We start from the raw sequence: 27,877 nt of genomic DNA on the forward strand, positions 1-27,877 counted from the left end.
AAAGAGTCTTATAAGAAGATAAAATAACTATTGGACTTGACAAATAAACATCATTGTGACAGCAACAACATCAGTGTTAGTGGAGTAACGGGAGGTTGCACCGAGATGGAACAGGATGAAAAGTGAGAAGTAGCAGAAGATGACCAAGGAAAAATGGATCAAGGACAGATTTTGTTGGTCTTTAGAGCTAAGGAGTTTTAACTTTCTCATGTGAACTACACAGAGTTAGCTGAAATCCCCACAGAGGGAAGTGATACTGTCAGATGAATTTGGAAAGATGATTCTGAACTGGTGTAAAGATGGATTGAAATGAGTAGGTATTGGAAGCAGAAAAACAATTTAGAAGATGTAGAAGCAAAAAATGACATTTCTGCCCCACTTCCAATATGACTAAGCCCTTCACATACCACAGTCATAAGGAACAAAATATTTTCCACCTTGAGATAATCTGAAAATCACAGAATCACATTATTTCTGGTCTCCAAAATATAAAACCTCTAATATTTCTCTAAAACCTGAACTTCCTAACAAAACAGTTTTGAACTGGAGTTTAGCCATGCTACAACTGAAAATGTATTAAATCTCATTATATGACCTCTGAAAGTACGAAAACCAGGTGGAAAGCTGCTGTTTCCACCAAGAACAGCATAAGAACACCATGTAAACTAGGTAGCCTTAGGAATGTTATGTTTTTCTTCTGTTTTGTCTTGTTTTGCCAGTGCTTCTAAAGTCTCATTCTCTCTCTGTACTTGTTGTAATTAAATATTTCTTTCCTTTTCTAATTTTTTTCTCCCTAAGGTCACACAGCAGTAAAATGATTAAGGATTAGAGTTCAGGCAATGTAAGCTCAGAAGCATCTTTCTTAACCACCAGGGTGATCTTCTCTTAATTTATCCTCCTCCCTCTCTAACGTTGTGTATTACTTGTGTATGTAGCTGTTTCTTCCAGACTGTGTTTAGTTCATGCTTAATTGTCATCTAATCCAGCCCACTTCTAGCATAGTGTTTTCTTGTACACAGGAGTTGGCCCATAAGTATTTAATGAAAACAAGTGAAAGCGATATGAGTTAACGGTATTTATGTAGCGTTAGTGTACAGGACACGCGCTTGCTTACTTTGAGTATGACAGTTTATCACAACATCCAATTGCTTTGTGAACACTGGGTTGAAATGCATAGCAGTTAATGCCATAATGATCACAACTTTGAAAGTGAACTGTATTCTGCTTATAATTGGTACACCGAGAGCAGTATTTTAAATTTTCCAGAGCATTAGGTATGCATTCATCTTAGAGACCGGACAGAAATATTGTACTTTCTGATTCAGATTTAACTGAGATGATTTCTGGGGTATGATGCGAGGTAGCCAGCTGTTCATGATCTACCCCTCTGAACCTCCCATGGAAATGGCAATGAAAACAAAAATAAATGATGTAAAGTCATAGCAGCACTGGAAATTAGGGGTACCAATCAAAGATTTCCCTATATCTGGGAGGGACTTTGCCTCAGTTTAGGGCAGCTGGAGAGACTGAGAGATATTCGGTGACTATCCAGTGTCTAAACTCCTAAAATATTCACCTGACTAGAGAAGACATGGGAGGATATTTCTGGGACCCATACATTTTACACCCCCATATCAGAAATGTGAGGCCTAGGCGGCTGGCCAGCAAGGCTGTTGATCACTTTCCTATTCCATGGTAATGGCTTCCAGACACAATAAAGCTGTCTCGTGTTTCCCACACCTTCTCACTTTATATCCATTAAAGATTACACAACTCCCAAGAGTGTAATACAGCCTGTGCAATAGGGAATGGGCAACAGGATTAGAAGCTAGTTAGAAGAAAGGGTTGGAAGAACACCAGGAATAGTATACCGTGGGGATTATCTATAACCTTTTATGTTCTGCTCTAGCAAGACAAGAATTCACAAGTTGTTTACATTATCCAGGAAAAGAAATCCAGCTCTCATACTTAAAAAGTCCACCAATAGGAGCAGGTAAACATCTTTGCCCAGTCTAAAAGCAAACTGCATCATGGCACAGAGGGAACATTTTTAGAGGCTCACCTGCCATTATAAGATCTGCAGGTGAGTACTGGTAACACGCTGGTGGTCTACAAATACTGATTCAAAGGACCCTGTAAGTTGCCAAACAAGCAGGATGCAAACATCTTTGTATATTATTATCTCAACATACATACAAGCGCTTGTGTGTGCATGCACACTCACGTGTGTGCACGCACACACACACACACACACTTATACAGAAAAAATAACCAAATAAAATGGTCACAGTGTTATCTCTGGGTGGAGCTACAAATTTTTGTTATTTAAAAAATATATCCTGTATTTTTAAAAGTAATTTCCCATTAGCATGTTTTATTACCCTAATCAGAAAAATATTTTAGTTACATATATATTTATAGTTTGTAAATGTTAATTCAACTTTTGCTCTATTGTTGATTTTACAAGTCTCCTTGTAACTTTTAGCACCAATAAGAAACAAAGTAATACCACTCTTTTTAAAATTTTTGTTTGACTAAAGTAAAAATTTCTTTATATTTTTCTTTTCTAAAAAAGCCACAAAACCTTTAAAGTATGTAATGTAAAAAGCCTATATTATTCTTTACAGTACCATTAAACAAGATTTTTGTGAAGTTAAACAAATCACCCATAAAATAATTTTTTCTTTCAACATTTATCATAGACCTAACTAATTTCTGATTAATGAGTAAAGGCAAAAAATGCCATAAAATTACTATGCAATAGATGCCAGTTTTAGTACACTAAATAAAATATATCAAGAATTAATTTTAAAGATATTAATGAAACGATCTTGGCTCATAACTTCCTAATGCAAAATATAGGGCTGAGAATGGTGAAGATATGAAAAACCAAAGGACAATGAGAAAAACCCAATATTTCACTTAATAATACTGTTCTTCCCATTAGATTTTTACATCAGTTTCAATATCAAATTATCATTACTATGGTGTTTTTCTTGTCAGATTAAAACTATAAACAACAAAAATTTTGCTGTTTGTTAAAAGGAAAATAGATCAAATTCATAAATATGGACCTCCTAAATTTGGTCAGAACTTAGTTGAACATGTCTCAATATACCTAAAGATTAAAGACACAATACTCGGGAAGTAGTTGTCACCTTTTAGAACTTACATTAAAATGTTCTTCGTAGAATTAGTGACTCAGGAGGTAAACAATCGGTTGGAATACCAAGATTAAAATTTTAAGCATTTGATATTAACTAAACAAATAAAACACAAGCTCAGAAACAAAATCTTCAGGTCACTATAGGAAGTGTAATCTTTTACCTGGTTGGTAAAAATTATCTGTCCTTTTTTAGAAACTGTGACCAGGAGCTGGGTAAGTTAAGGACAGTGGCTGTTGTTACCAAACCAATAATCTACATTGAACTTGCCTTTCCACGTTCACTTTTAACCCTAAATCGTAAATGATTAGGCAGCCAATATAATATAGGTAGTTGTGATACCAAGCAGGGCCCTGTAGGGCTCCTGGCCACAAAAGTCTTTCTATGTCCCCCCATTTCTTTGATTACAGGAAACAGGCTTCCTTCAGCCTCCATGACCTTCCCTGACTTCCAAGGGGCAGATTCAAGCAGCTGTTAATTAGGGAAGGGAGGGGATGCAAGGCAAGGGAGAAACCAACAGTCAAGAGAAACAATAGTGCAGCCTTGGGGCAGGGTCCCAGTTCCCCATCAAGAGATACACACAAAATATCTTTGAGCTGTTTTGTAGATACTGAAACCCCCACCAGGTGGGAGAAGTTATCTGTTAAGGATGGTGTGCTGCCCACAAGCACAGAGACCCCAGACCTGCTGGAACCAGAAGGTTGATGAGGCCGACTCCCACTTACCTCACCACCGACCCATCAGAAGAATGTCCACAAGCGGATCACACCCTCTTTGAACCATTACTATAAAACTCCTCACTACTCTCTCCAAGTTGGGACACACAGTTTTGAGGGCATTAGCCTGCTGTGGCCCCCTTTGCCTGGCAAAGCAATAAAGCTATTCTTTTCAGCTTCACCCAAAACTCTGTCTCCGAGATTTAATTTGGTGTCGGGGTCCAGAGGCCTGATTCACCTTCAGTAGTATGCATCAAAGTACACATTTCTTAGATGAGTGAAGGACAAAGAGAAAAAAGAGACAAATTTCAAAGAAGTAAAGATATTCATTAGGGTTAGTGGCTACATTTCCTAGAAATCTTGCAGAAGTAGTCAGTAAAAAGCGTTTTTTGGTATGTGGAGGGGAGTGGGGGTGGGTAGGGAGGGATTACTGGTGGTCAATTTAGAGTTATAGGTACCATGGCATAGAGACGATTCATTCTAGCCCTTGCCCTGTTCTGTGGCCTTAGAAAAGTAACTTTATCACTCTTAGATTCAGTTTCTCCATCTGTAAAATCAAAGAGCTATTACAGATTGTAAGGATTAGATCTTCTAACATGCTATGAATTTCTGAATACAGATAACACATCGGGCCTAGACATACACATTACTTTTCCCTACCAACAACATTTGGTTCGTTGGATCCAATGGTTAGTTGGGATGACCAGGAAGCAGGGGACAAGGGAATCCTCTTGAGGTATCCTTTGCTCTTTGAGAGTTTTCAGCTAACAGACTTCTACATGATCTTCAACTTGGCAGTATTTGCCTCTGAGTTTATGTGCGCCCATTCTTTATGCAAAGTTACTGTCAAGGCAAACTTAACTTGCTTCTAACCATCACCTTGAAAATCATTTCCTTTTAAGGCTGCAGTTCTAATACTACTTAAATTATTCCCAGGGGGAGAGGGGAGAGGGGAGAGGGGAACAGGATTAAAAGTACAATTAGCAATTTAAAATGACTGAGTATATCCCTGCAGCAAACCATTCCCTCAAAAAGCACACCTTCAAATAAAATAGGTCAGAAAGTACTACTGAATAATCTCTCAAAATGTGTAACATTTCCCGACAAAGACATGATTAAAAAACAGTGGATTAATAATGTTAAAAACATGTGACTTTCCTTTTGCCAGAAAATGGGGTTAGTGTTAACTCAATTTAACAAACGGAATTTCAATGCCATGGGAAAATTAGAGTCACAAACTCCAGAAAGATGCTTAAATTGCCAAAAATGAGATCGTTACTGGCATGTTTTCAGCTGAAGCAACTGCTACATTATCAACCATTCATTCTCAAAATACTACTGACAAAATATTAGGAAATTATTTGTATTTCAAATAACAAATCTGGATTCAGCTCACTTGCTATTGTCTTATTTTTTGTTTTCATCAAAACAATCATCTAACTCCTCTGCCTTTCCATGGACAATTCTGCCTAATCATACCCATCTTGTGGTTTCAAAGGATGGGAAACGCCTTTGATTCAAAAGATTTAAAAATCAGTTATTATGAAAATAGGAACAGAATGATTGGAAAGAAGCACTAAAATGCAAACAATGATTCTTAGATCCTTAGAAGAGATTTCAGAGGAACAATATAAGATGAAAGGAAAGACTATCTGTATTCCTAATGTTAGAAATACACTAAAATAATATTTATCACATTTGTTCTTGAAAATTCAGATTAGCATGCATGTCAGTGATTTTATTCATTGTCATCACTAAAGAGGGGCTCAAATATTTAAGGATCACTTCTCCTTTTGCCCAAAGCATCATAGCTTTTCACAGTTGCTCAAACTCAATTACGGAGGTTTTGAGTATCACGGCACTGGTGAGGGACAGGAAAGTAATGAAACAAGTAGGGTTTAGAGAAATGGTGGAAGTTGAAGAGCAAGTAAGGATGGGACCCTCAGGCTGCCTATCAGCTTTCTCTGAAATCTCTCCTCATCTGTGCCTGGATTGGTCCCTCCATGTCTATGCCCTTACAGCACCCATGCATGCCCCCATTATACTGTCTTCTTATTATGCAATTTATATGTTCGGCCACCAAAAAGATTCATTCGAGTTTTTCTGTAACATCTTACAGAAAAACCCGAATGAATTTTTTGGCCAACCCAATATTCTTCCTCTTCTCCCCAGATTAGGAGCTCACTGGGGACAAGAGCTTCTTTTATTGCCATATCCGCACTGCGCTGTGTAAGTCCTCGTACTTATATCCTCAGACAGTGTCTATCAAATAAATGAATTACATCTTCTGGAATGTGGGGTCCATAAGAGCCTGGACCTTAACTTCTTGCTTGCTGACGTACTCTCAGTGCCTTTAAAATTTCCTGGCATATGGTAGGCGCTCGAGAAATATTTCTTAAAGGAATCAATAATTCAATTAAGCAACACTCTCCTTAGAAAGCAGGCTCATAGGAGACCTTCAAGATGGCAGAGGACTAATACGTGGAGATCACCTTCCTCCCCACAAATACACCAAAACTATAGCTACATGTGAACAACTCCTACAGAACACCTACTGAACGCTGGCAGAAGACCTCAGACTTCCCAAAAGGCAAGAAACTCCCCACTTACCTGGGTAGGGCAAAGGAAAAAAGAAAAAACAGAGACAAAAGAATAGGGACAGGACCTGCACCAGTGGGAGGGAGCTGTGCAGGAGGAAAGGTTTCCACACACTAGGAAGCCCCTTCACGGGCAGAGACTGCGGGTGGCGGAGGGGGGAAGCTTCGGAGCCACGGAGGAGAGCCCAGCCACAGGGGTGTGGAGGGCAAAGCGGAGAGACTCCCGCACGGAGGGTCGGTGCCGACCATCACTCACCAGCCTGAGAGGCTTGTCTGCTCACCCGCCAGGGTGGGTGGGGGCTGGGAGCTGAGGCTCTGGCTTTGGAGGTCGGATCGCAGGGAGAGGACTGGGGTTGGCAGCGTGAACACAGCCTGAAGGGGTTAGCGCACCACAGCTAGCCGGGAGGGAGTCCGGGAAAAAGTCTGGACCTGCCGAAGAGGCAAGAGACTTTTTCTTCCCTCTTTGTTTCCTAGTGGGCGAGGAGAGGGGATTAACAGCGCTGCTTAAAGGAGCTCCAGAGACGGGCACGAGCCGCGGCTATCAGCGCGGACCCCAGAGACGGGCATGGGACACTAAGACTGCTGCTGCCGCCACCAAGAAGCCTGTGTGCGAGCACAGGTCACTCTCCACACCTCCCTTCCCAGGAGCCTGTGCAGCCCGCCACTGCCAGGCTCCCATGATCCAGGCACAACTTCCCCAGGAGAACGCACGGCATGCCTCAGGCTGGTGCAATGTCACGCCGGCCTCTGCCACCGCAGGCTCTCCCCGAACTCCATACCCTTCCCTCCCCCCGGCCTGAGTGAGCCAGAGCCCCCGAATCAGCTGCTCCTTTAACCTTGTCCTGTCTGAGCGAAGAAAAGATGCCCTCAGGCAAGCTACACACAGAGGTAGGGCCAAATCCAAAGTTGAACCCCGGGAGCTGTGCGAACAAAGAAGAGAAAGGGAAATTTCTCCCAGTAGCCTCAGGAGCAGCAGATTAAAGCTCCACAATCAACTTGATGTGCCTGCATCTGTGGAATACCTGAATAGACAACGAATCATCCCAAACTGAGGAGGTGAACTTTGGGAGCAAAGATATATTATTTTTTCCCCTTTTTCTCTTTTTGTGAGTGTGTATGTGTATGCTTCTGAGTGTAATTTTGTCTGTATAGCCTTGCCTTTACCATTTGTCCTAGGGTTCTGTCCATCAGTTTTTGTTTTTGCTTTTTTTTACTTTTTAAAATTTTTATCTTAATAATTATTTTTATTTTAATAACTTAATTTTATTCTATTTTACTTTATTTTATTTTATTTTATCTTCTTTCTTTCTTTCTATTTTTTTCTCCCTTTTATTCTGAGCCGTGTGGATGAAAGGCTCTTGGTGCTCCAGCCAGGCGTCAGGGCTGTGCCTCTGAGGTGGGAGAGCCAACAACAGGACACTGGTCCACAAGAGACCTCCCAGCTCCATGTAATATCAAACGGTGAAAATCTCCCAGAGATCTCCATCTCAAAGCCAAGACCCGCTTCACTCAATGACCAGAAAGCTAGAGTGCTGGACACCCTATGTCAAACAACTAGCAAAACAGGAACACAACCTCATCCACTAGCATAGAGGCTGCCTAAAATCATAATAAGGCCACAGACACCCCAAAACACACCACCAGAGGTGGACCTGCCCACCAGAAAGACAAGATACAGCCTCATCCACCAGAACACAGGCACTAGTCCCCTCCACCAAGAAGCCTACATAATGAAGGAGCAAGGTAAAAACCCACCATACCTAACAAATGAAGATTAAACAGGCAGTCTACCTGAAAAATAATTCAGAATAATGATAGTAAAGATGATCCAAAATCTTGGAAATAGAATAGAGAAAATACAAGAAACGTTTAACAAGGACCTAGAAGAACTAAAGAGCAAACAAACAATGATGAACACCACAATAAATGAAATTTAAAATTCTTTAGAAGGGATCAACAGCAGAATGACTGAGGCAGTAGAACGGATAAGTGACATGGAAGATAATATAGTGGAAATAACTACTGCAGAGCAGAATAAAGAAAAAAGAATGAAAAGAATTGAGGACAGTCTCAGGGACCTCTGGGACAACATTAAATGCACCAACATTCGAATTATAGGGGTCCCAGAAGAAGAAGAGAAAAAGAAAGGGACTGAGAAAATATTTGAAGAGATTATAGTTGAAAACTTCCCTAATATGGGAAAGGAAATAGTTAATCAAGACCAGGAAGCACAGAGAGTCCCAGACAGGATAAATCCAAGGAGAAACATGCCAAGACACATATTAAGCAAACTATCAAAAATTAAATACAAAGAACAAATATTAAAAGCAGCGAGGGAAAAACAACAAATAACACACAAGGGAATCCCCACAGGTTAACAGCTGATCTTTCAGCAGAAACTCTGCAAGCCAGAAGGGAGTGGCAGGACACATTTAAAGTGATGGAGGAGAAAAACCTACAACCAAGATTACTCTACCCAGCAAGGATCTCATTCAGATTTGATGTAGAAATTAAAACCTTTACAGACAAGCAAATGCTAAGAGAATTCAGCACCACCAAACCAGCTTTACAACAAATGCTAAAGGAACTTCTCTAGGCAGGAAACACAAGAGAAGGAAAAGACCTACAATAACAAACCCAAAACATTTAAGAAAATGGGAATAGGAACATATATATCGATAATTACCTTAAATGTAAATGGATTAAATGCTCCAACCAAAAGACATAGACTGGCTGAATGGATACAAAAACAAGACCCGTATATATATATCCTGTCTACAAGAGACACACTTCAGGCGTAGGGACACATACAGACTGAAAGTGAGGGGATGGAAAAAGATATTCCATGCAAATGGAAATCAAAAGAAAGCTGGAATAGCAATTTTCATATCAGACAAAATAGACTTTAAAATAGACTATTACAAGAGACAAAGAAGGACACTACATAATGATCAAGGGATTGATCCAAGAAGAAGATATAACAATTGTAAATATTTATGCACCCAACATAGAAGCACCTCAATACATAAGACAAATACTAACAGCCATAAAAGGGGAAATCGACAGCAACACAGTCATAGTAGGGGATTTTAACACCCCACTTTCACCAATGGAGAGATCATACATAATGAAAATAAATAAGGAAATACAAGCTTTAAATGATACATTAAACAAGATGGACTTAATTGATATTTATAGGACATTCCACCCAAAAACAACAGAATACATATTCTTCTCAAGTGCTCATGGAACATTCTCCAGAATAGACCATATCTTGGGTCACAAATCCAGCCTTGGTAAATTTAAGAAAACTGAAATCGTATCAAGCATCTTTTCCAACCAGAACGCTATGAGACTAGATATCAATTACAGGAAAAAATCTGTAAAAAATACAAGCACATGGAGGCTAAACAATACACTACTTAATTACCAAGAGATCACTGAAGAAATCAAAGAGGAAATAAAAAAATACCTAGAAACAAATGACAATGAAAACACGATGACCCAAAACCTATAGGATGCAGCAAAAGCAGTTCTAAGAGGGAAGTTGATAGCAATACAATCCTCTCTTAAGAAACAAGAAACATCTCAAATAAACAACCTAACCTTACACCTAAAGCAATTAGAGAAGGAAGAAAAAAAAAAAAAACCTCAAAGTTAGCAGAAGGAAACAAATCATAAAGATCAGATCAGAAATAAATGAAAAAGAAATGAAGGAAATTATAGCAAAGATCAATAAAACTAAAAGCTTGTTCTTCGAGAATATAAACAAAATTGATAAACCATTAGCCAGACTCATCAAGAAAAAAAAGAGAGAAGACACAATAGAATTAGAAATGAAAAAGGAGAAGTATCAACTGACACTGCAGAAATAAAAACGAAAATGAGAGATTAATACAAGCAACTCTATGCCAATAAAATGGACAACCTGGAAGAAAGGGACAAATTCTTAGAAATTCACAAACTTCCGAGACTGAACCAGGAAGAAATAGAAAATATGAACAGACCAATCACAAGCACTGAAATTGAAACTGTGATTAAAATCTTCCAACAAACAAAAGCCCAGGACCACATGGCTTCACGGGAGAATTCTATCAAACATTTAGAGAAGAGCTAACACCTATCCTTCTCAAACTCTTCCAAAATATACTAGAGGGAGGAACACTCCCAAACTCATTCTATGAGGCCACCATCACCCTGATACCAAAACCAGACAAAGATGTCACGAAGAAAGAAAACTACAGGCCTATATCACTGATGAACATAGATGCAAAAATCTTCAACAAAATACTAGCAAACAGAATCCAACAGCACATTGAAAGGATCACACACCATGATCAGGTGGGATTTATCCCAGGAATGCAAGGATTCTTCAATATATGCAAATCAATCAACGTGATACACCATATTAACAAATTGAAAGAGAGAAACCATATGATCATCTCAATAGATGCAGAGAAAGCTTTTGACAAAATTCAACTCCCATTTATGATAAAAAAACCCTGCAGAAAGTAGGCACAGAGGGAACTTTCCTCAACATAATAAAGGCCATATATGACAAACCCACAGCCAACATCGTCCTCAATGATGAAAAACGGAAACCATTTCCACTAAGATCAGGAACAAGACAAGGTTGCCCACTCTCACCACTATTATTCAACATAGTTTTGGAAGTTTTATTCACAGCAATCAGAGAAGAAAAAGAAATAAAATGAATCCAAATCGGAAAAGAAGTAAAGCTGTCACAGTTGGCAGATGACATGATACTATACATAGAGAATCCTAAAGATGCTACCAGAAAACTACTAGAGCTAATCAATGAATTTGGTAAAGTAGCAGGATACAAAATTAATGCACAGAAATTTCTAGCATTCCTATACACTAATGATGAAAAATCTGAAGGTGAAATTAAGAAAACACTCCCATTTACCACTGCAACAAAAAGAATAAAATATCTAGGAATAAACCTACCTAAGGAGACAAAAGACCTGTATGCAGAAAATTATAAGACACTGATGAAAGAAATTAAAGATGATACAAACAGATGGAGAGATATACCATGTTCTTGGATTGGAAGAATCAACATTGTGAAAATGACTCTACTACCCAAAGCAATCTACAGATTCAATGTAATCCTTATCAAACTACCACTGGCATTTTTCACAGAACTAGAACAAAAAATTTCACAATTTGTATGGAAATGCAAAAGATCCCAAATATCCAAAGCAATCTTGAGAAAGAAAAACGGAGCTGGAGGAATCAGGCTCCCTGACTTCAGACTATACTACAAAGCTACAGTAATCAAGACAGTATGGTACTGGCATTAAAAACAGAAATATAGATCAATGGAACAGGATAGAAAGCCCAGATATAAACCCACGCACATTTGGTCACCTTACCTTTGATAAAGGAGGCAAGAATATAGAGTGGAGAAAAGACAGCCTCTTCAATAAGTGGTGCTGGGGAAACTGGGCAGGTACATGTAAAAGTATGATATTAGAATACTCCTTAACACCATACACAAAAATAAACTCAAAATGGATCAAAGACCTAAATGTAAGACCAGACACTATAAATGTCTTAGAGGAAAACATAGGAAGAACACTCTTTGACATAAGTCACAGCAAGATCTTTTTTGACCCACCTCCTAGAGTAATGGAAATAAAAACAAAAATAAAGAAATGGGACCTAATGAAACTTCAAAGCTTTTGCACAGCAAAGGAAACCATAAACAAGACCAAAAGACAACCCTCAGAATGGGAGAAAATATTTGCAAATGAAGCAACTGACAAAGGATTAATCTCCAAAATTTACAAGCAGCTCATGCAACTCAATAACTAAAAAACAAACAACCCAATCCAAAAATGGGCAGAAGACCTAAATAGACATTTCTCCAAAGAAGATATACAGATTGCCAACAAACACATGAAAGAATGCTCAATATCATTAATCATTAGAGAAATGCAAATCAAAACTACAATGAGATATCATCTCACACTGGTCAGAAAGGCCATCATCAAAAAATCTACAAACAATAAATGCTGGAGAGGGTGTGGAGAAAAGGGAACCCTCTTGCACTGTTGATGGGGATGTAAATTGATACAGACACTATGGAGAACAGTATGGAGGTTCCTTAAAAAACTAAAAATACAACTATCATATGACCCAGCAATCCCACTACTGGGCGTGTACCCTGAGAAAACCATAATTCAAGAAGAGTCATGTACCAAAATGTTCACTGCAGCTCTATTTATAATAGCTAGGACATGGAAGCATCCTAAGTGTCCAACAACAGATGAATGGATAAAGAAGATGTGGCACATCTTCTATATACAATGGAATATTACTCAGCTATAAAATGGAACGAAATTGAGTTATTCGTAGTGAGGTGGTTGGACCTAGAGTCTGTCATACAGAGTGAAATAAGTCAGAAAGAGAAAAACAAATACCGTATGCTAACACATATATATGGAATGTAAGAAAAAATAAAAAAGGTCATGAAGAACCTAGGGGCAAGACAGGAATAAAGACACAGACCTACTAGAGAATGGACTTGAGGATATGTGGAGGGGGAAGGGTAAGGTGTGACAAAGTGTGAGAGTGGCATGGACATATATACACTACCAAACGTAAAATAGATAGCTAGTGGGAAGCAGCTGCATAGCTCAGGGAGATCAGCTTGGTGCTTTGTGACCACCTAGAGGGGTGGGATACGGAGGGTGGGGTGAGGGAGATGCAAGAGGTAAGAGATATGGTAACATATGTATATGTATAACTGATTCACTTTGTTATAAAGCAGAAACTAACACACAATTGTAAAGCAATTTTACTCCAATAAAGATGTTAAAAAAAAATGGATTAAAGACCTAAATGTAAGGCCAGACACTATGAAACTCTTCGAGGAAAACATAGGCAGAACACTCTATGACATAAATCAAAGCAAGATCCTTTATGATCCACCTCCTAGAGAAATGGAAATAAAAACAAAGAAAAACAAATGGGACCTAATGAAACTTAGAAGCTTTTGCACAGCAAATTAAAGGGGACAAGCTGACAACCCTCAGAATGGGAGAAAATGTTTGCAGATGAAGCAACTGACAAAGGATTAATCTCCAAAATTTACAAGCAGCTCATGCAGCTCAGTATCAAAAAAACAAACAACCCAATCAGGGGCTATTCAGAAAGAAGCTCTCACCATTTTATAGCATCATTTTTTTTTAGGCAGTAACACTGTCCTTGGCAAAAAAAAAAAAAAAGTCTTTTTCTTTTGTGTGTGTTTTTATTCCTTTCAGTGAGTGCATAACATTTACAAAAATACACACCAGCAGCAGTCATTACTAAGCGCTATTAATTCTGTACCGAAGCAAACACTCTGCCACCAATAAAGGCTAACTAATATGATGCAAATGACTGAACCAATACATACTGCTTAACATAAACTAGCTTATCCTTCAAATGAAGGGCAGAAGACCTGGATGGACCTTTCTCCAAAGAAGATATACAGATTGCCAACAAACACATGAAAGGATGCTCAACAGTGCTAATGGCTTGAGAGAGATGCAAATCGAGACTACAGTGAGGTATCACCTCACACCATTCAGAATGCCCATCATCAGAATATCTACAGACAATGAATCCTGGAGAGGGTGTGGAGAAAGGGGAAACCTCTTACACTGTTGGTGGGAATGTGAATTGGTACGGCCACTGTTGAGAGCAGTGTGGAGGTTCCTTGGAAAACTAGAGGTAGAGCTACCATGCAACCTAGCAGTCCCACTGCTGGGCATGTATCTTGAGAAAACCATAATTCAAAAAGAGTCTTGTATCACAATGTTCATTGCAGCTCTATTTACAATAGCCAGGACATGGAAGCAACCTAAGTGTCCATCAACAGATGAATGGATAAAGAAGATGTGGCACATATATACAATGGAATATTACTTAGCCATAAAAGGAAACGAAATTGAGTTATTTGTAGTGAGGTGGATGGACCTAGAGTCTGTTATACAGAGTGAAGTAAGTAGTCAGAAAGAGAAAAACAAATATCGTATGCTAACACATATATATGGAATCTAAAAAAAAAAAACAAAAAGTTCTGAAGAACCTAGGGGCAGAACAGGAATAAAGACGCAGACATAGATAATGGACTTGAGGACACAGGGAGGGGGAAGGTTAAGCTGGGAGGAAGTGAGAAAGTGGCATGGACATATATACACTACCAAATGTAAAATAGATAGCTAGTGGGAAGCAGCTGCCTAGCACAGGGAGATCAGCTCGGTGCTTTGTGTCCACCTAGATGGCTGGGATAGGGAGGGTGGGAGGGAGACGAAAGAGAGAGGAGATATGGGGGTATATGTATAGGTATAGCTGATTCACTTTGTTATAAAGCAGAAACTAACACACAACTGTAAAGCAATTATACTCCAATAAAGATGTTACAGAAAAAAAAAAAAAAGAAAGAAAGCAGGCTCATAGCTCTAAACAGGTACAATGACTAGTGGTTTTAAAGTAAAGTGTATCTCAACAGTTCTGGTTCAAATGTGAATTAGATAAAGATGACCAGTGCCAAAGTATATGGTTGTTTGTTAAGCATGCCAATGTAAAAAACAATGACCTAATGCTTTTCTCTTATTTGGTATTACAGAGGCATGACAATAGTCTAACAGAATCTCAAATTTTGTGAGACATCTTGGGCTTCATTTTAAAATAAATGAAAGACTTGTTAAACACTCAGTTAAAATGTATTTGCTTGACAGAAATCACCTCTAGAGGACGATTTAATCCTTAGTGCTTGACATGAAATTCCCTTGATTGTGTTCAGGGGTGAACAGGTGGTCTGTCAGAATATTAAGAACATATATATTTGCATAAACAGATGAAAAGCATCTAAATCTCTCAGAAGTCTCATGATGTAAACAGGTTTTTTGCCCGACCTCATGCTAAACATGTGGAAGAGCGTGCTCCTTTGAAAAAGGGGACAGACTCTCATTCTTACTGTCACAAATTGGAAAATTGCTTTTATGTTAGATGGATGGTTGAATTTACCATGTGGGAACAGATCCTCCAGGTCCGTGATCAATCACTTGTCCAAACAGGAAAATTGTAATCCCTTTCCTCCAAAATATGAACGCGCCAAAACAAAAGAGCGATTTTTATGGAACAAATAGGACTAATACATTGTGCCCTCATAGCAAATGTTCTCTGGTAAAAAGGAAAAAACATTTACAGTAAGCAGGAGGTACCTTGGAGTACTGGAAGGTTTGGTATTCATGTTCAGGTTATTTACCAGCAGAACAGATTCAGGCTCCTGCTTATGAGGAGAAATACACAAGAGGAAAATTTAATAATGTACATCCAGACTCTATGACTTAATACATACGTCCCCTTTATTTATTTGTGCTCCAAATCCATCTTCAAAGAAATGGGAGTATGCTTGAAAGAAACCAAGCAATCTCTAATAAAGGAGCAAGGTTATGAAGTTACCTGGGGATCTGGCTAAGCATCAAGGGACTTTAAATATCAAAAGAAACTGTGATTTGATTCCTTTTTCTGATCCAACGTTGTCTAGGGAAGTCCAAAGAATTAAAGTTTTGTCCTTTCCCAAACTTTTAAGTATCCTTACTATATAGAGAGGACATTTGTTTTTTCCTTGAAGCTGAGTTTCTTAATTTTGTGTTTTTAAAAATAAGAGGGGATACTTCTGAGACAGGCTTGATATATCTAGGTCTGTTTTATTGTTGTTTGGTTGGTTTTCTGGTTATGTTTCTTGATCCCCTCCAGCAAGGTTTCAAAACAACAGCAAATTACCGATTCAATAGGCAACGAGTTTAAATTCAAAGATAAGTTGGTTATTCATCAAGTCTTTTTTGTTGTGGCTGCATTATTCATTGGCCAACAATAGTTTAGGACTCAAGTTACAAACGTATCATGTGGAAAATGCTATCAAAATCATCTCTGAAAGTTATATTTCAAAACCTGACAAAAGAATGCCAGTACTGTGAAATTTCTCCAGATTACAAGAAATGAGCATTCAATACAGTACGCTCTAAAACACTTAAATGCAACATAAGTGGTAGAATAGATACCTACGCCAGCTTAATTAAACATTCAAGTTCCACTTTGCTTGTTTTTGGCAACTGCAAATTTCTGACATGAAGAGATATGCCAGGAGAGGTTAATAAATGTAATTCTGATCAACAATTTCTGCTTCTCATACATTCAATTACAAATATGTTCTGCTTTTCTATCATGCACCCAGAACTTCTTACAAAGCACTAATAAAAGATGTGTAACTCCTTGATTCAAGATTTCAATTTGTAAATCTTTGAATAGAATTCAAGTGCCCCTCTAAGGGACTCCAGTCTCTTTATCTCTCTTAAGCATGATTATATTGATATAGATACAATTATGATAGCTACATACTGATATAAAATGAGTACATATGTATTTTCCTATTAAAATAATTAATTTCAGCAACTAATGATCACTAATGAATAGTAAATGAAAAGATTATATCTATGTTGGTAACAAATTTTTTTAGGAGTTATCAGATTGTCAAACAATAGGATTTAAAAAAAAATATTCTGGTGAGATGATAATTTTTGTGCCATAAAAGCAAAATTGCACTGGACAAAATTAAATAGGAAAGCAACATTTTATTCAAGGCTATGCAATAGGGAAGAGAAACCAGAACTTAGTCTGAACTCAACTTCACTGAAATAAAAAATGAGAAAGTTTTTAAGAGCTGAGGTGGATTGATGGAGGGGAGAGTTTCTAAGAGCTGGAGTGGGGGGAATCCCAGTCATGTGTGTTTGCTAATTGGCCTTACCCAAAGCAACAGTAAACTTTCTCTCACCCTCATGACAGGAGGTAGCATTACAACTTGGAGTAAGGCAGCTACCCAAGTTAGGCTCCTATGGTCCCACAGAGACTGAGAAATAAGGACTATCTTCCTTGATGAGGACATTTGAAAGGGATGTCTCCCAGGTCCTTGAGAAAGCTGGTCCTGGGCTGAAAAACTGGCAAGAGGCTTTAAAAATTTTTATATCTCAAAAGGACAGAGAAAAAATATAGTAAGTTTTCTAAAATAAATGTTCTGAGGAAAGGGAAGGTAGGGCCCTCTGAGGTTAGACTTTCTGGATTCTCCAAGGGCCAAGGTGAGGGGGAGGCCTGGGGCCTAGAGGCAGAAAGAAGCCTGTCTAAAGTTTTGTCAAGCTGAGGGAAATGTCAAGGCCATCTTGATGAGTACTCAGTGCTAAAAGAAACATTTAATAAATAAAAATATCAATATCAAATCAAATGTGTAACCAGCAGTAGAGGTAATGTGCCACATTTTGTTACTGTCAAAGTGCAATTGTCAATTTATCCCACAAAAAGCAGACATTCTTTTTCCTTATGTTTATCTACCTTGCTCTCACTCTTTAGACAAGCAGTTGGCAATCTAAAGTCCACAGCCAAATTCAGCCCATGGATTTTGTTTTTAAAACAGAGTTTTATCAGAGCAAAGCCATGCTATTTTGTTTACTTAGTATCTACAGCTGCTTATGCACTAGGAATGTAGAATTGAGTGGCTGTGACAGACACCATAGGACCCACAAAGCTGAAAATACTTACTCTCTGGCCTTTACAAAAAAAAAAAAAAATGCCGACCTCTGCTTCAGACAATTTTCAGTGTGAGCAGGGGCTTTGTCCCACTGTCTTATAAGTATGATGGGATCTAAATTCACCTGCAGGTCACTGGATACCAAAAAAGTAACCAAAATTATTTTTTATTGTTATTGTTTACTTAAGTTGAAGGATCTATGATTCTTCTCTTTTAAACTACCATACATTTACCATTTTTTCTGTATTAACATGGTTGTGCTTCTCAGAATATCAGAAACATGGCGATGAAGAAATCTGACATCAGCTCACAGAGATATTTTGGAATAAATTTAACTTGATCCTTTCTTTTACTGGGATTCTTTCCAGAAGATTTTTTGGTTTTTGTGGGTTTTTTTAAACATACTTCCCTTGGCAGTACAGTTCATTTATTTTAAACTATTAAATCATAGTTACATTTTAATTGTAATCAAATTTTATACTAGTTGCTATGATGAGTTCTTACAGCCATTGACATGGGACAGAGCAGAGAGCAGTCACAGACTTCATCATGGCTGCCCAGTTTCAAAATAGGTTGCCTCAAAAGGAATGAGCTCCCAGAGATCAGATGAAGATGGTGGAGGAGTAGGATATGGAGCTCACCTTCTCCCACAAATACATCAAAAATACATCTACATGTGGAACCGTTCTCACAGAACATCTACTGAATGCTGGCAGAAGACCTCAGACGCCCAAAAGGGCAAGAAAAATCTCCACATAACTGGGTAGGACAAAAGAAAAAAGGAAAAAAAAAAAGAGAGAGAGAAAGGAATCAGGACGGGACCTGCACCCCAGAGAGCAAGCCGTGAAAGAGGGAAGGTTTGCGTACCCTGGGAAGTCCCCTCACTTGCAGGGCAATCAGCCAGGACGGAGGGGGAGCTTTGGAGCCTCAGAGGAGAGCACAGTAACTGGTTTATGGAGGGCAAAGCAGAGAGAGACATGCACAGATGGTAGGTGCCGCTGCCCTGCACTCCCCAGCCTGAGATGCTCATCTGCTGGGGCTGGCAGGGTCTGGGTGCTCAGGCTTGGGTTTTGGAGGTCAGGCCCCGTGAGAGGACTGGGGTTGGCTTTGTGGAGACAGCTTGAGGGGGCTAGGGTGTGGTGTGACACAACTGAGGGAGTATGGGAAGAAGTCTGGGCCTGCCAGAGAGGCAAGGCACCATTGTCTGGGGGCACATGAGGAGAGGGGTAGGACCAAAATAGGAGCTTCCTTCTCTGGGAGAGTGCTCTCAGGTGGCAGGGCACTGCCTACACAAGCTCCAGGGGCAAGCGTGAGACACGGCTGCCATTTCAGACTCCAGAAGTGGGCGCAGACCACAGCTGCTGCCGAGGATCCCATGACTGGGCACCAACCACTGCCCACACCTTCCCGGGAGTGCACACAGGCCATGCACCTGCACACCCCCTATCAAGGGGATAATGACCAGCACACACTGAGGAAAGAGATGGCAAGCATCCAAGCCAAAAACAGCCCCTATGCCAAAAAATATTAAATCCACACAAGCTATGCAGTGATGCTCCCACAGATAAATAGCCCTCCAAGACTACAGTAGATAATTGCTTCTCTTAAACTCACAGAGTAAGAGAAATATAAGCAAAATGAAGAAGCAGAGGAATGATTCCCAGTTAAAAGACCAAGAGAATTCCCCTGAAAGAGCAAACAATGAAACAGACTTCTTCAGTCTAACAGACACAGAGTTCAAAAAGGAAGTAATGAAAATACTGAAGGAATTAAGAAAGGCTATTGACAGAAATGCAGATTGCTGTAAAAAGGAACTAGAAACTATAAAGAGGAGCCAAGAAAAATTAGAAAATTCATTTGCCAAGATGAAAGCTGAGCTAAAAGCAATGAATAGCAGAATGAATAATGCAGAAGAAGAAATAAGTGATCTGGAAGATAAAGTAATGAAAATTAGCCAATCAAAACAGAAGATTGAAAACCAAATTTTAAAAAACTGAAAGCAATATAGGAGGCCTATGGGATAATATAAAGCATGCCAATCTATGCATAATAGGGATTCCAGAAGGAGAAGAAAGAGAAAAAGGGATTGAAAATGTATTTGAAGAAATTATGGCTGAAAACTTCCCAAACCTAAAGAAGGAAACAGATATCCAGATATAGTAAGCATAGAGTGTCCCAAACAAGATGAACCCAAACAGACCTATACCAAGACATATTATAATAAAAATGACAAAGTTAAAGATAAAGAGAGGATTCTAAAGGCAGCAAGATAAAAACAAAGTGTTAATTACAAGGGAACCCCCATAAGGCTATCAGCTGATCTCTCTACAGAAACTCTACAGGCTAGAAGGGAGTGGCAAAATATACTCAAAGTCTTGAAAGAGAAAAATCTGCAACCTAGAATACTATACCAAGCAAGATTATCATTTAAAATAGGAGAAATAAAGAATTTCTCAGACAAGCAAAAACTAAAAGAATACAGGAATATTAAACCTACCTTAAAAGAAATGTTGAAAGTTCTTCTCTAAATCAAAAAGAAACAAGCAGATATAGGAAGGAGGAAATCACAATTGGAAAGTAAATCACTTAAATTAGCCAGTATACAGATGATTAAAAAAAAAAAAAAAACTACTGTGAAAGCAATGATAAACACATGGAACAGCAAAAGGATAAACATGAAGATGTAAAAAAGAACATCAAAATCATAAAATGTGTGTAAGGAGAGTAATAAAATGGAAAATGTAGATTATGTTTTTTTTTAAGAATGTGCATGTAGATTCTTTTTTTTAGAATGTGTTTGAGCCTATATGACTATCAGTCTAAAGCAAGCAGATATAGAAAGGGGTTAACATACTTGAAAAACAGGGCAGCCACAAATCAAAAACATAAAATAGAGTCACAAAACCCCAAAAGAACACAAGCATAAAATAAAAGGAAATCAAACCACAGAAAGAAAAACAAAGGAACAAAGAAGAAACACAGAATCAACTGGAAAACAAGGTTTAAAATGGCAATAAATACATATGTATCAATAATTATATTAAATGTCAATGGGCTGAATGCTCCAATTAAAAGATATAGAGTGGCAGACTGGATAAAAAAACAAGAGCCTACAATATGCTGCCTACAAGAGACCCACCTTAGAGCAAAGGACACACATAGACTGAAAGTGAGGGGATGGAAAAAGATATTTCATGCAAATGGAAATGACAAGAAAGCAGGAGTTGCAATATTCATGTCAGACTTTAAAACAAAGGCCATAAAGAAAGATAAAGAAGGACACTATATAATGGTAAAAGGATCAATACAAGAAGAAGATTTTACACTCATCAATGTACATACACCTAATATAGGAGCACCAAGATACGTAAAACAAATACTAACAGACATACAGGGAGAAATTGATGGGAATACAACAATAGTAGGAGATGTTAACACCCCACTCACATCAATGGACAGATCTAGACAGAAAATCAATGAGGCAACAGGATCCTATGATACAATAGAACAGTTAGTCTTAATTGATATTTTCAGGACATTACACATTAAAAAAAAAAAGAATACATATTCTTTTCAAGGGCACATGGAACACTCTCTAGGATTAACCATGTACTAGGGCACAAAATTAACCTCAAAAAATTTAAGAGTATAGAAATTATTTCAAGCATCTTCCCTGACCACAATGGCCTGAAACTAGAAATCAACCACGGGAAAAGAAATGAGAAAAAAAACGATTACATGGAGACTAAACAACATGCTACTAAAAAACCAGTGGGTCAACTAGGAAATCAAAACGGAAATTTAGAAATACCTTGAGACAAATGACAATGAAAACACAACTATACAAATCTATGGGATGCAACAAAAGCAGTTTTTAGAGAGAAGTCCATAGTGATACATGTCTTCCTCAAAAAACAACAAAAATCTCAAATAAACAAGCCAACCTACCATCTAAAAGAATTAGAAAAAAAAAGAACAGACAAACCCTAATGTAATCAGAAGGAAGGAAACAATAAAAATCAGGGTAGAAATAGCTAAAATAGAGATTAAAAAAATAGGAAAAAAATCAACTAAACCAAGAGCTGGTTCTTTGAAATGGTAAAAAAATTGACAAACCTCTGGCCAGGATAATCAAGAAGACAAGAGAGAGAACCCAAATAAACAAAATAAGAAATGAAAAGGAGAAATCTCAACTGATACTGCAGAAATACAAAAAATCGTAAGAGAATACTATGATCAATTATATGCCAACAAATTTGACAACCTAGAAGAAATGGACAATTTCTTAGAAACATACAGCCCACCAAAACTGAATCAAGAAGAAATAGATAATCTGAACAAACCGATCACTAGAAGTAAATTAGAATCTGTAGTTAAAACAAAACAAAACAAAAAACAAAAAAAAACTCCCTACAAACAAAAGTCCAGGACCAGATGGCTTCACAAGAGAATTCTACCACACATACAGAGAACTTATTCCAATCCTCTTTAAACTCTTCCAAAAGACTGAAGAGGAGGGACCACTCTCAAAGACATTCTATGAGGCCACCATCACACTGATACCAAAACCAGACAAAGATACCACCAAAAAAGAAAATTACAGGCCAATATCTTTGATGACTATAGATGCAAAAATTCTCAACAAAATATTAGCAAATCAAGTCCAACAACACATAAAAAAGATCATACACCACGACCAAGTGGGATCCACCCCAAGTTCACAAGGATGGTTCAACATATGCAAATTAATCAATGTAATACACCACATTAGCAAAAGAAAAGTCAAAAACAACATGATCATCTCAATAGATGCAGAAAAAACATTTGACAAAATTCAATATCCATTCATGGTAAAAACTCTTACAAAAGTGGGTATAGAGGGAACATATCTCAACATAATAAAAACTATTTATGACAAACACAACCAATATAACACTCAATGGTGAAAAGCTGAAAGCCATCCTGCTAAAATCTGGGACAAGCCAAGGATGCCCACTCTCACCACTTCTATTCAATGTAGTATTGGAAGTCCTAGTCACAGCAGTCAGACAAGAAAAAGAAATAAAAGGTATCCAAATTGGAAGGGAAGAAGTAAAACGGTCACTATATGCAGATGACATGATACTATATATAGAAAACCCTAAGGACTCCACACAAAAACTACTAGATCTAATACATGAATTCAGCAAAGTGGCAGGATACAAGATTAACATTCAGAAATCAGTTGTATTTTTTTTACACTAACAATGAAATATCAGAAAGGGAATGTAAAAAAAAAATACCTTTTAAAATAGCACCAAAAAAATAAAATGCCTAGGAATAAATCCTGACCAAGGAGGTGAAAGACTTATACGCTGAGAATATTAAAACATTAATAAAGGAAATAAAAGAGGATTCAAAGAAATGGAAAGATATCCCATGCACTTGGATTGGAAGAATTAATATTGTTAAAATGGCAATACTATCCAAAGCAATCTACAGATTTAATGTGATCCCTATCAAAATACCCATGATATTTTTCACAGGAGTAGAAAAAATAATCCAAAAATTTATATGGAACTATAAAAGACCCAGAATTGCCAAAAGAAATCCTGAGGAAAAAAAAACAAAGCAGGAGGCATAACTCTCCCAGACTTCAGACAATACTACAAAGCTACAGTAATCAAAACAGTGTGGTATTGGTACAAAAACAGACATACGGATCAATGGGGGAAAAAAATGGAGAGCCCAGAAATAAACCCACACACCTATGACCAATTTGTCTTCAACAAAGGAGGCAAGAATATAAAATGGGAAAAAGACAGCCTCTTCAGCAATTGGTGCTGGGAAAGTTGGACAGATGCATGTAAATCAATGAGGTTAGAACACACTCTCACACCATGCTCAAAAATAAACTCAAAATGGCTTAAAGACTTATTTAACATAAGACATGACATGATAAACTCCTATAAGAGAGCACAGGCAAAACATTCTCTGACATAAATCATATCATGTTTTCTTAGGTCAGTCTCCCAAGGCAATAAAAATAAAACCAGAAATAAACAAATGGGACCTAATCAAACTTACAAGCTATGCAGCAAAGGAAACCATACAAAAAAACAAAAAGACAACCTATGGAATGGAAGAAAATATTTGCAAATGATGCAATCAACAAGGGCTTAATCTCCAAAATACACAACTCATATTGTATGCAGCTCATACAACACAACAACAAAAAAACAAACAACCCAATTGAAAAATGGGCAGAAGACCTTAATAGATATTTCTCCAAAGATGACATACAGATGGCCAATAGGCACATGAAAAGATGCTCAGCATTATTAGTTATTAGAGAAATGCAAATCAAAGCTACAATGAGGTACCACCTCACACCAGTCAGAATGGCCATCATTAAAAAGTTTACAAATAACAAATGCTGGAGAGAGTATGGAGAAAAGGGAACATTCCTACACTGTTTGTGGGAATGTAAGTTGGTGCAGCCACTATGGAAAACAGTATGGAGGTTCCTCAGAAAACTAAAATTAGAACTACCATATGATCCAGCAATCCCACTCCTGGGCATATACCCAGAAAAAACTACAATTCAAAAAGATACAAGCACCCTTATGTTCATAGCAGCACTGTTCACAATAGCCAAGACATGAAAACGACCTAAATGTCCACTGACAGATGAATGGATAAAGAAGATGTGGTATGTACACACAATGGAATACTAAAAAAGAATGAAATAATGCCATTTGCAGCAACATGGATATAACTAGAGATTATAATACTAAGTGAAGTCAGAAAGAGAAAGACAAATACCATATAATATCACTTATATGTGGAATCTAAAATATGGCACAAAAGAACCTACCTACAAAACAGAAACAGACTCACAGACATAGAGAACAGACTTGTGGTTGCCAAGGGGGAGTGGGAAAGGGAGAGGGGTCAACTGGGAGTTTGGGGTTAGTAGATGCCAACTATTACATTTAGAATGGATAAACAACAAGGTCCTACTGTATAGCACAGAGAACTACATCCAATCTCCTGGGATAAGCCATAACGGAAAAGAAGATAAAAAAGCATGGATATATGTGTATAACTGAGTCACTTTGCTATACAGCAGAAATTAGCACAACATTGTAAATCAACTATACTTCAATTAAAAGAAAAAGGAGTGGGCTTCCCTGGTGGCACAGTGGTTGAGAATCTGCCTGCCAATGCAGGGGACACGGGTTTGAGCCCTGGTCTGGGAAAATCCCACATGCCGTGGACCAGCTGGGCCCATGAGCCACAACTACTGAGCCTGCGCGTCTGGAGCCTGTGCTCCGCAACAAGAGAGGCCGCGATAATGAGAGGCCCGCGCACTGCGATGAAGAGTGGCCCCCACTTGCCACAACTAGAGAAAGCCCTCACACAGAAACGAAGACCCAACACAGCCATAAATAAATAAATTAATTAATTTTAAAAATATTTAAAAAAAAAAGAAAAAGGAGTGAGCTCCCTGTTACTGCAGGTGAGCAAACTAAAGGATGATAAAAACTAGTGAGGGATGCAAAAACAGGGTTTCCTGATTCAGAGGGAGGTTCAATTGGGTGACCTCTAAGTTCCTCTTCATACCTAAGAATCTATAAGCTTTTGTTATTTAGTATTAGGACATTCTGCAACCTGAAAAAGCACATACTATCAGAAAATTTTAAAAAATCATTCTTACATATGATGTTCTAGAAATATGACTGTTGATTAAATTCTCTGAGCAATAAACCTTGAAGATTTTGGTCCAGTATATATCCATCAAGTTGGCTGAAAATGATTGACTATCTGGGTCAGCATCTATTCTGTTCACATGAAAATATGATTTGATCTCTAATATGAAAGAATAGTCCTAATATATGTACACAGTTTACATATTATACACGGTTTATATCTGAACAGAATGCACTTATAAACTTAGACCAGGTTTCAAAAGATAAACTCTGGACAAGTAATATAACCCCATTCTAAATCCTTACTGAAACTCCTCAGTAAGGGGTGTGTTTCTGTATGGCTCACTTCTACAGGATCACATTTACTGTAGTGTTTGGGTTCTATGGGTGGTCAATAAATCTTGGTTTCGCCAAATTAGCAGCACTGAGATAAACATAGGAAGGAAGGATATAGTCTAAAGTTACGGTCAACACCGTAGGGACTCTAGATGTGTCTCTGATGCTAACAGGCTTTGTAACCTTGGACGACTCACTTTAATCATCAGGCTTTTGTTTCTCAGATATCAAGTAAGGCATTGGTTCTCTAACTTCAGAGTGTAAGAGACTCACGTGTTGGGCATATTAAAACAGATCGCTGGGCCTCACCTTTAGAGTTTCTGAGTCAATAGGTCTGAAGTAAGGTAGAAATTTTACATTTCTAAGTTCCTAGGTGCTGCTAATGCTGCTAGTCAAAGAACAGCACATGGGAATGGAATAAGAATTGGGAAGATGATGGTAGTGAGTTACCAAATCCTTAGTACTTTATAGCTGTAATAGAGAAAGTAGCCAGCATCCAATCAATTACATCCAAAATGTAACTGTCTTTTTAATCAAAATTTCATTTGATTTAGAAGAAGGGAAATGAACACTCTTTTTATTCCCCCTTTGGATTTCAACAGAGATTTTGAACATGTAAATGTTCTATAATACTTACGTCATAGCTTGATAAATGGATTCAATCCCGTAACGCATGGCAAATTCATCGACTATTTCTTGGGAGGCATCATCAAAGAAAACCTTCCAGGCTTCATCCCCTTTGACCTCTGGGATTTTCACTCCACCATTAGATTTCACTTCAGTCAAGTAATGGAACAAATTCTAAAAGTAAGTGGTTTTCAAATGTTCAGTTTTCTCAGACTAGGCCAGATATATTTAACTGTAACTTTCAGTAAATTATACTTATAATTGCATCTAATGTTTCATCAGCATCTATAAACAATAGAAACGTCTCAGATTTTCGTTCTAACGTACCTCATCTTTATGCAAGTTCTGACTTTATTTCTGTCTACGTTTATACAGAATCAATGATTTAAATGTTTCAGATATACCAAATCATTTTAGAAGGAAGTAAATGTTTTCTCATGTAAACATTTCTACATGCTGGAACATCTTTTGCATTCATGGGCTCTGAGTAAATTATAAAGCTCTGGATGAATAATGTGTTTTGGCTATGTTAATACAGAATCTAGGTATGCAAATAATACTAAAGGACTTCGGCTGCAAAACGGTATGAGCCATGACAATGAATTCAGGCTGAAAATAAATATTTTTAGAATTTTGTAATGAAAAAACATCACTACAAAGAATTCCTTTTCGCTTCGAAGAAGTTTAGGAACTGCTGCATGGATGCAGCCTGGGTCACTGAAGGACCCTTTCTTGGATTTCATTTCTTTTTGTGTCTTGGACCAACAGAAAAGACTCTGAAAAGCAAAGCATGATGCTGTTCCTGTGATCCTAAATCTCCGCCCACATTTTAAGGTCAGTGTTGGCTCCCCATCCTGCCAGTTCAAGGGATTTATTGGTACTGGTCTAAAAACTGAACCACCTTTCTTGATGGATTATCACTGGCTAGACTGTAGTCAGGAAATTAAGGCTTGGTTCTATATCTAATGACTGTATAATGTGTAAATGACTTAAATATTGTTCCTCATTTCCTTCTTTAGTAAAATGGAGGTGAAAATAATTACATATATACATTTTCATAGATATATTTAGGAAAAATAATGTACAAAGAGCAAAGATTCTCCCAGCTATCTTTTTCTTTCTTAGGAAGGTACTTCCTCTGTACCCT

The 27,877-nt window shown here is 37.9% G+C and overlaps 1 protein-coding gene across 2 annotated transcripts in view; it reads right to left on the bottom strand.

The window, feature by feature from the left end:
• UNC13C (unc-13 homolog C) overlaps positions 1-27,877 on the bottom strand; it is a 596,809-nt gene that overhangs the window by 299,659 nt on the left and 269,273 nt on the right. For both annotated transcript variants that reach the window (XM_059915534.1, XM_059915533.1), the window contains one exon: positions 26,741-26,904. In XM_059915534.1, the coding sequence (XP_059771517.1) occupies positions 26,741-26,904 (164 nt within the window). The remainder of the gene's footprint in view (positions 1-26,740; positions 26,905-27,877) is intronic.

The sequence above is a fragment of the Balaenoptera ricei genome, chromosome 2 (genome assembly GCF_028023285.1).
Source record: "Balaenoptera ricei isolate mBalRic1 chromosome 2, mBalRic1.hap2, whole genome shotgun sequence".
Taxonomy (NCBI): domain Eukaryota; kingdom Metazoa; phylum Chordata; class Mammalia; order Artiodactyla; family Balaenopteridae; genus Balaenoptera; species Balaenoptera ricei.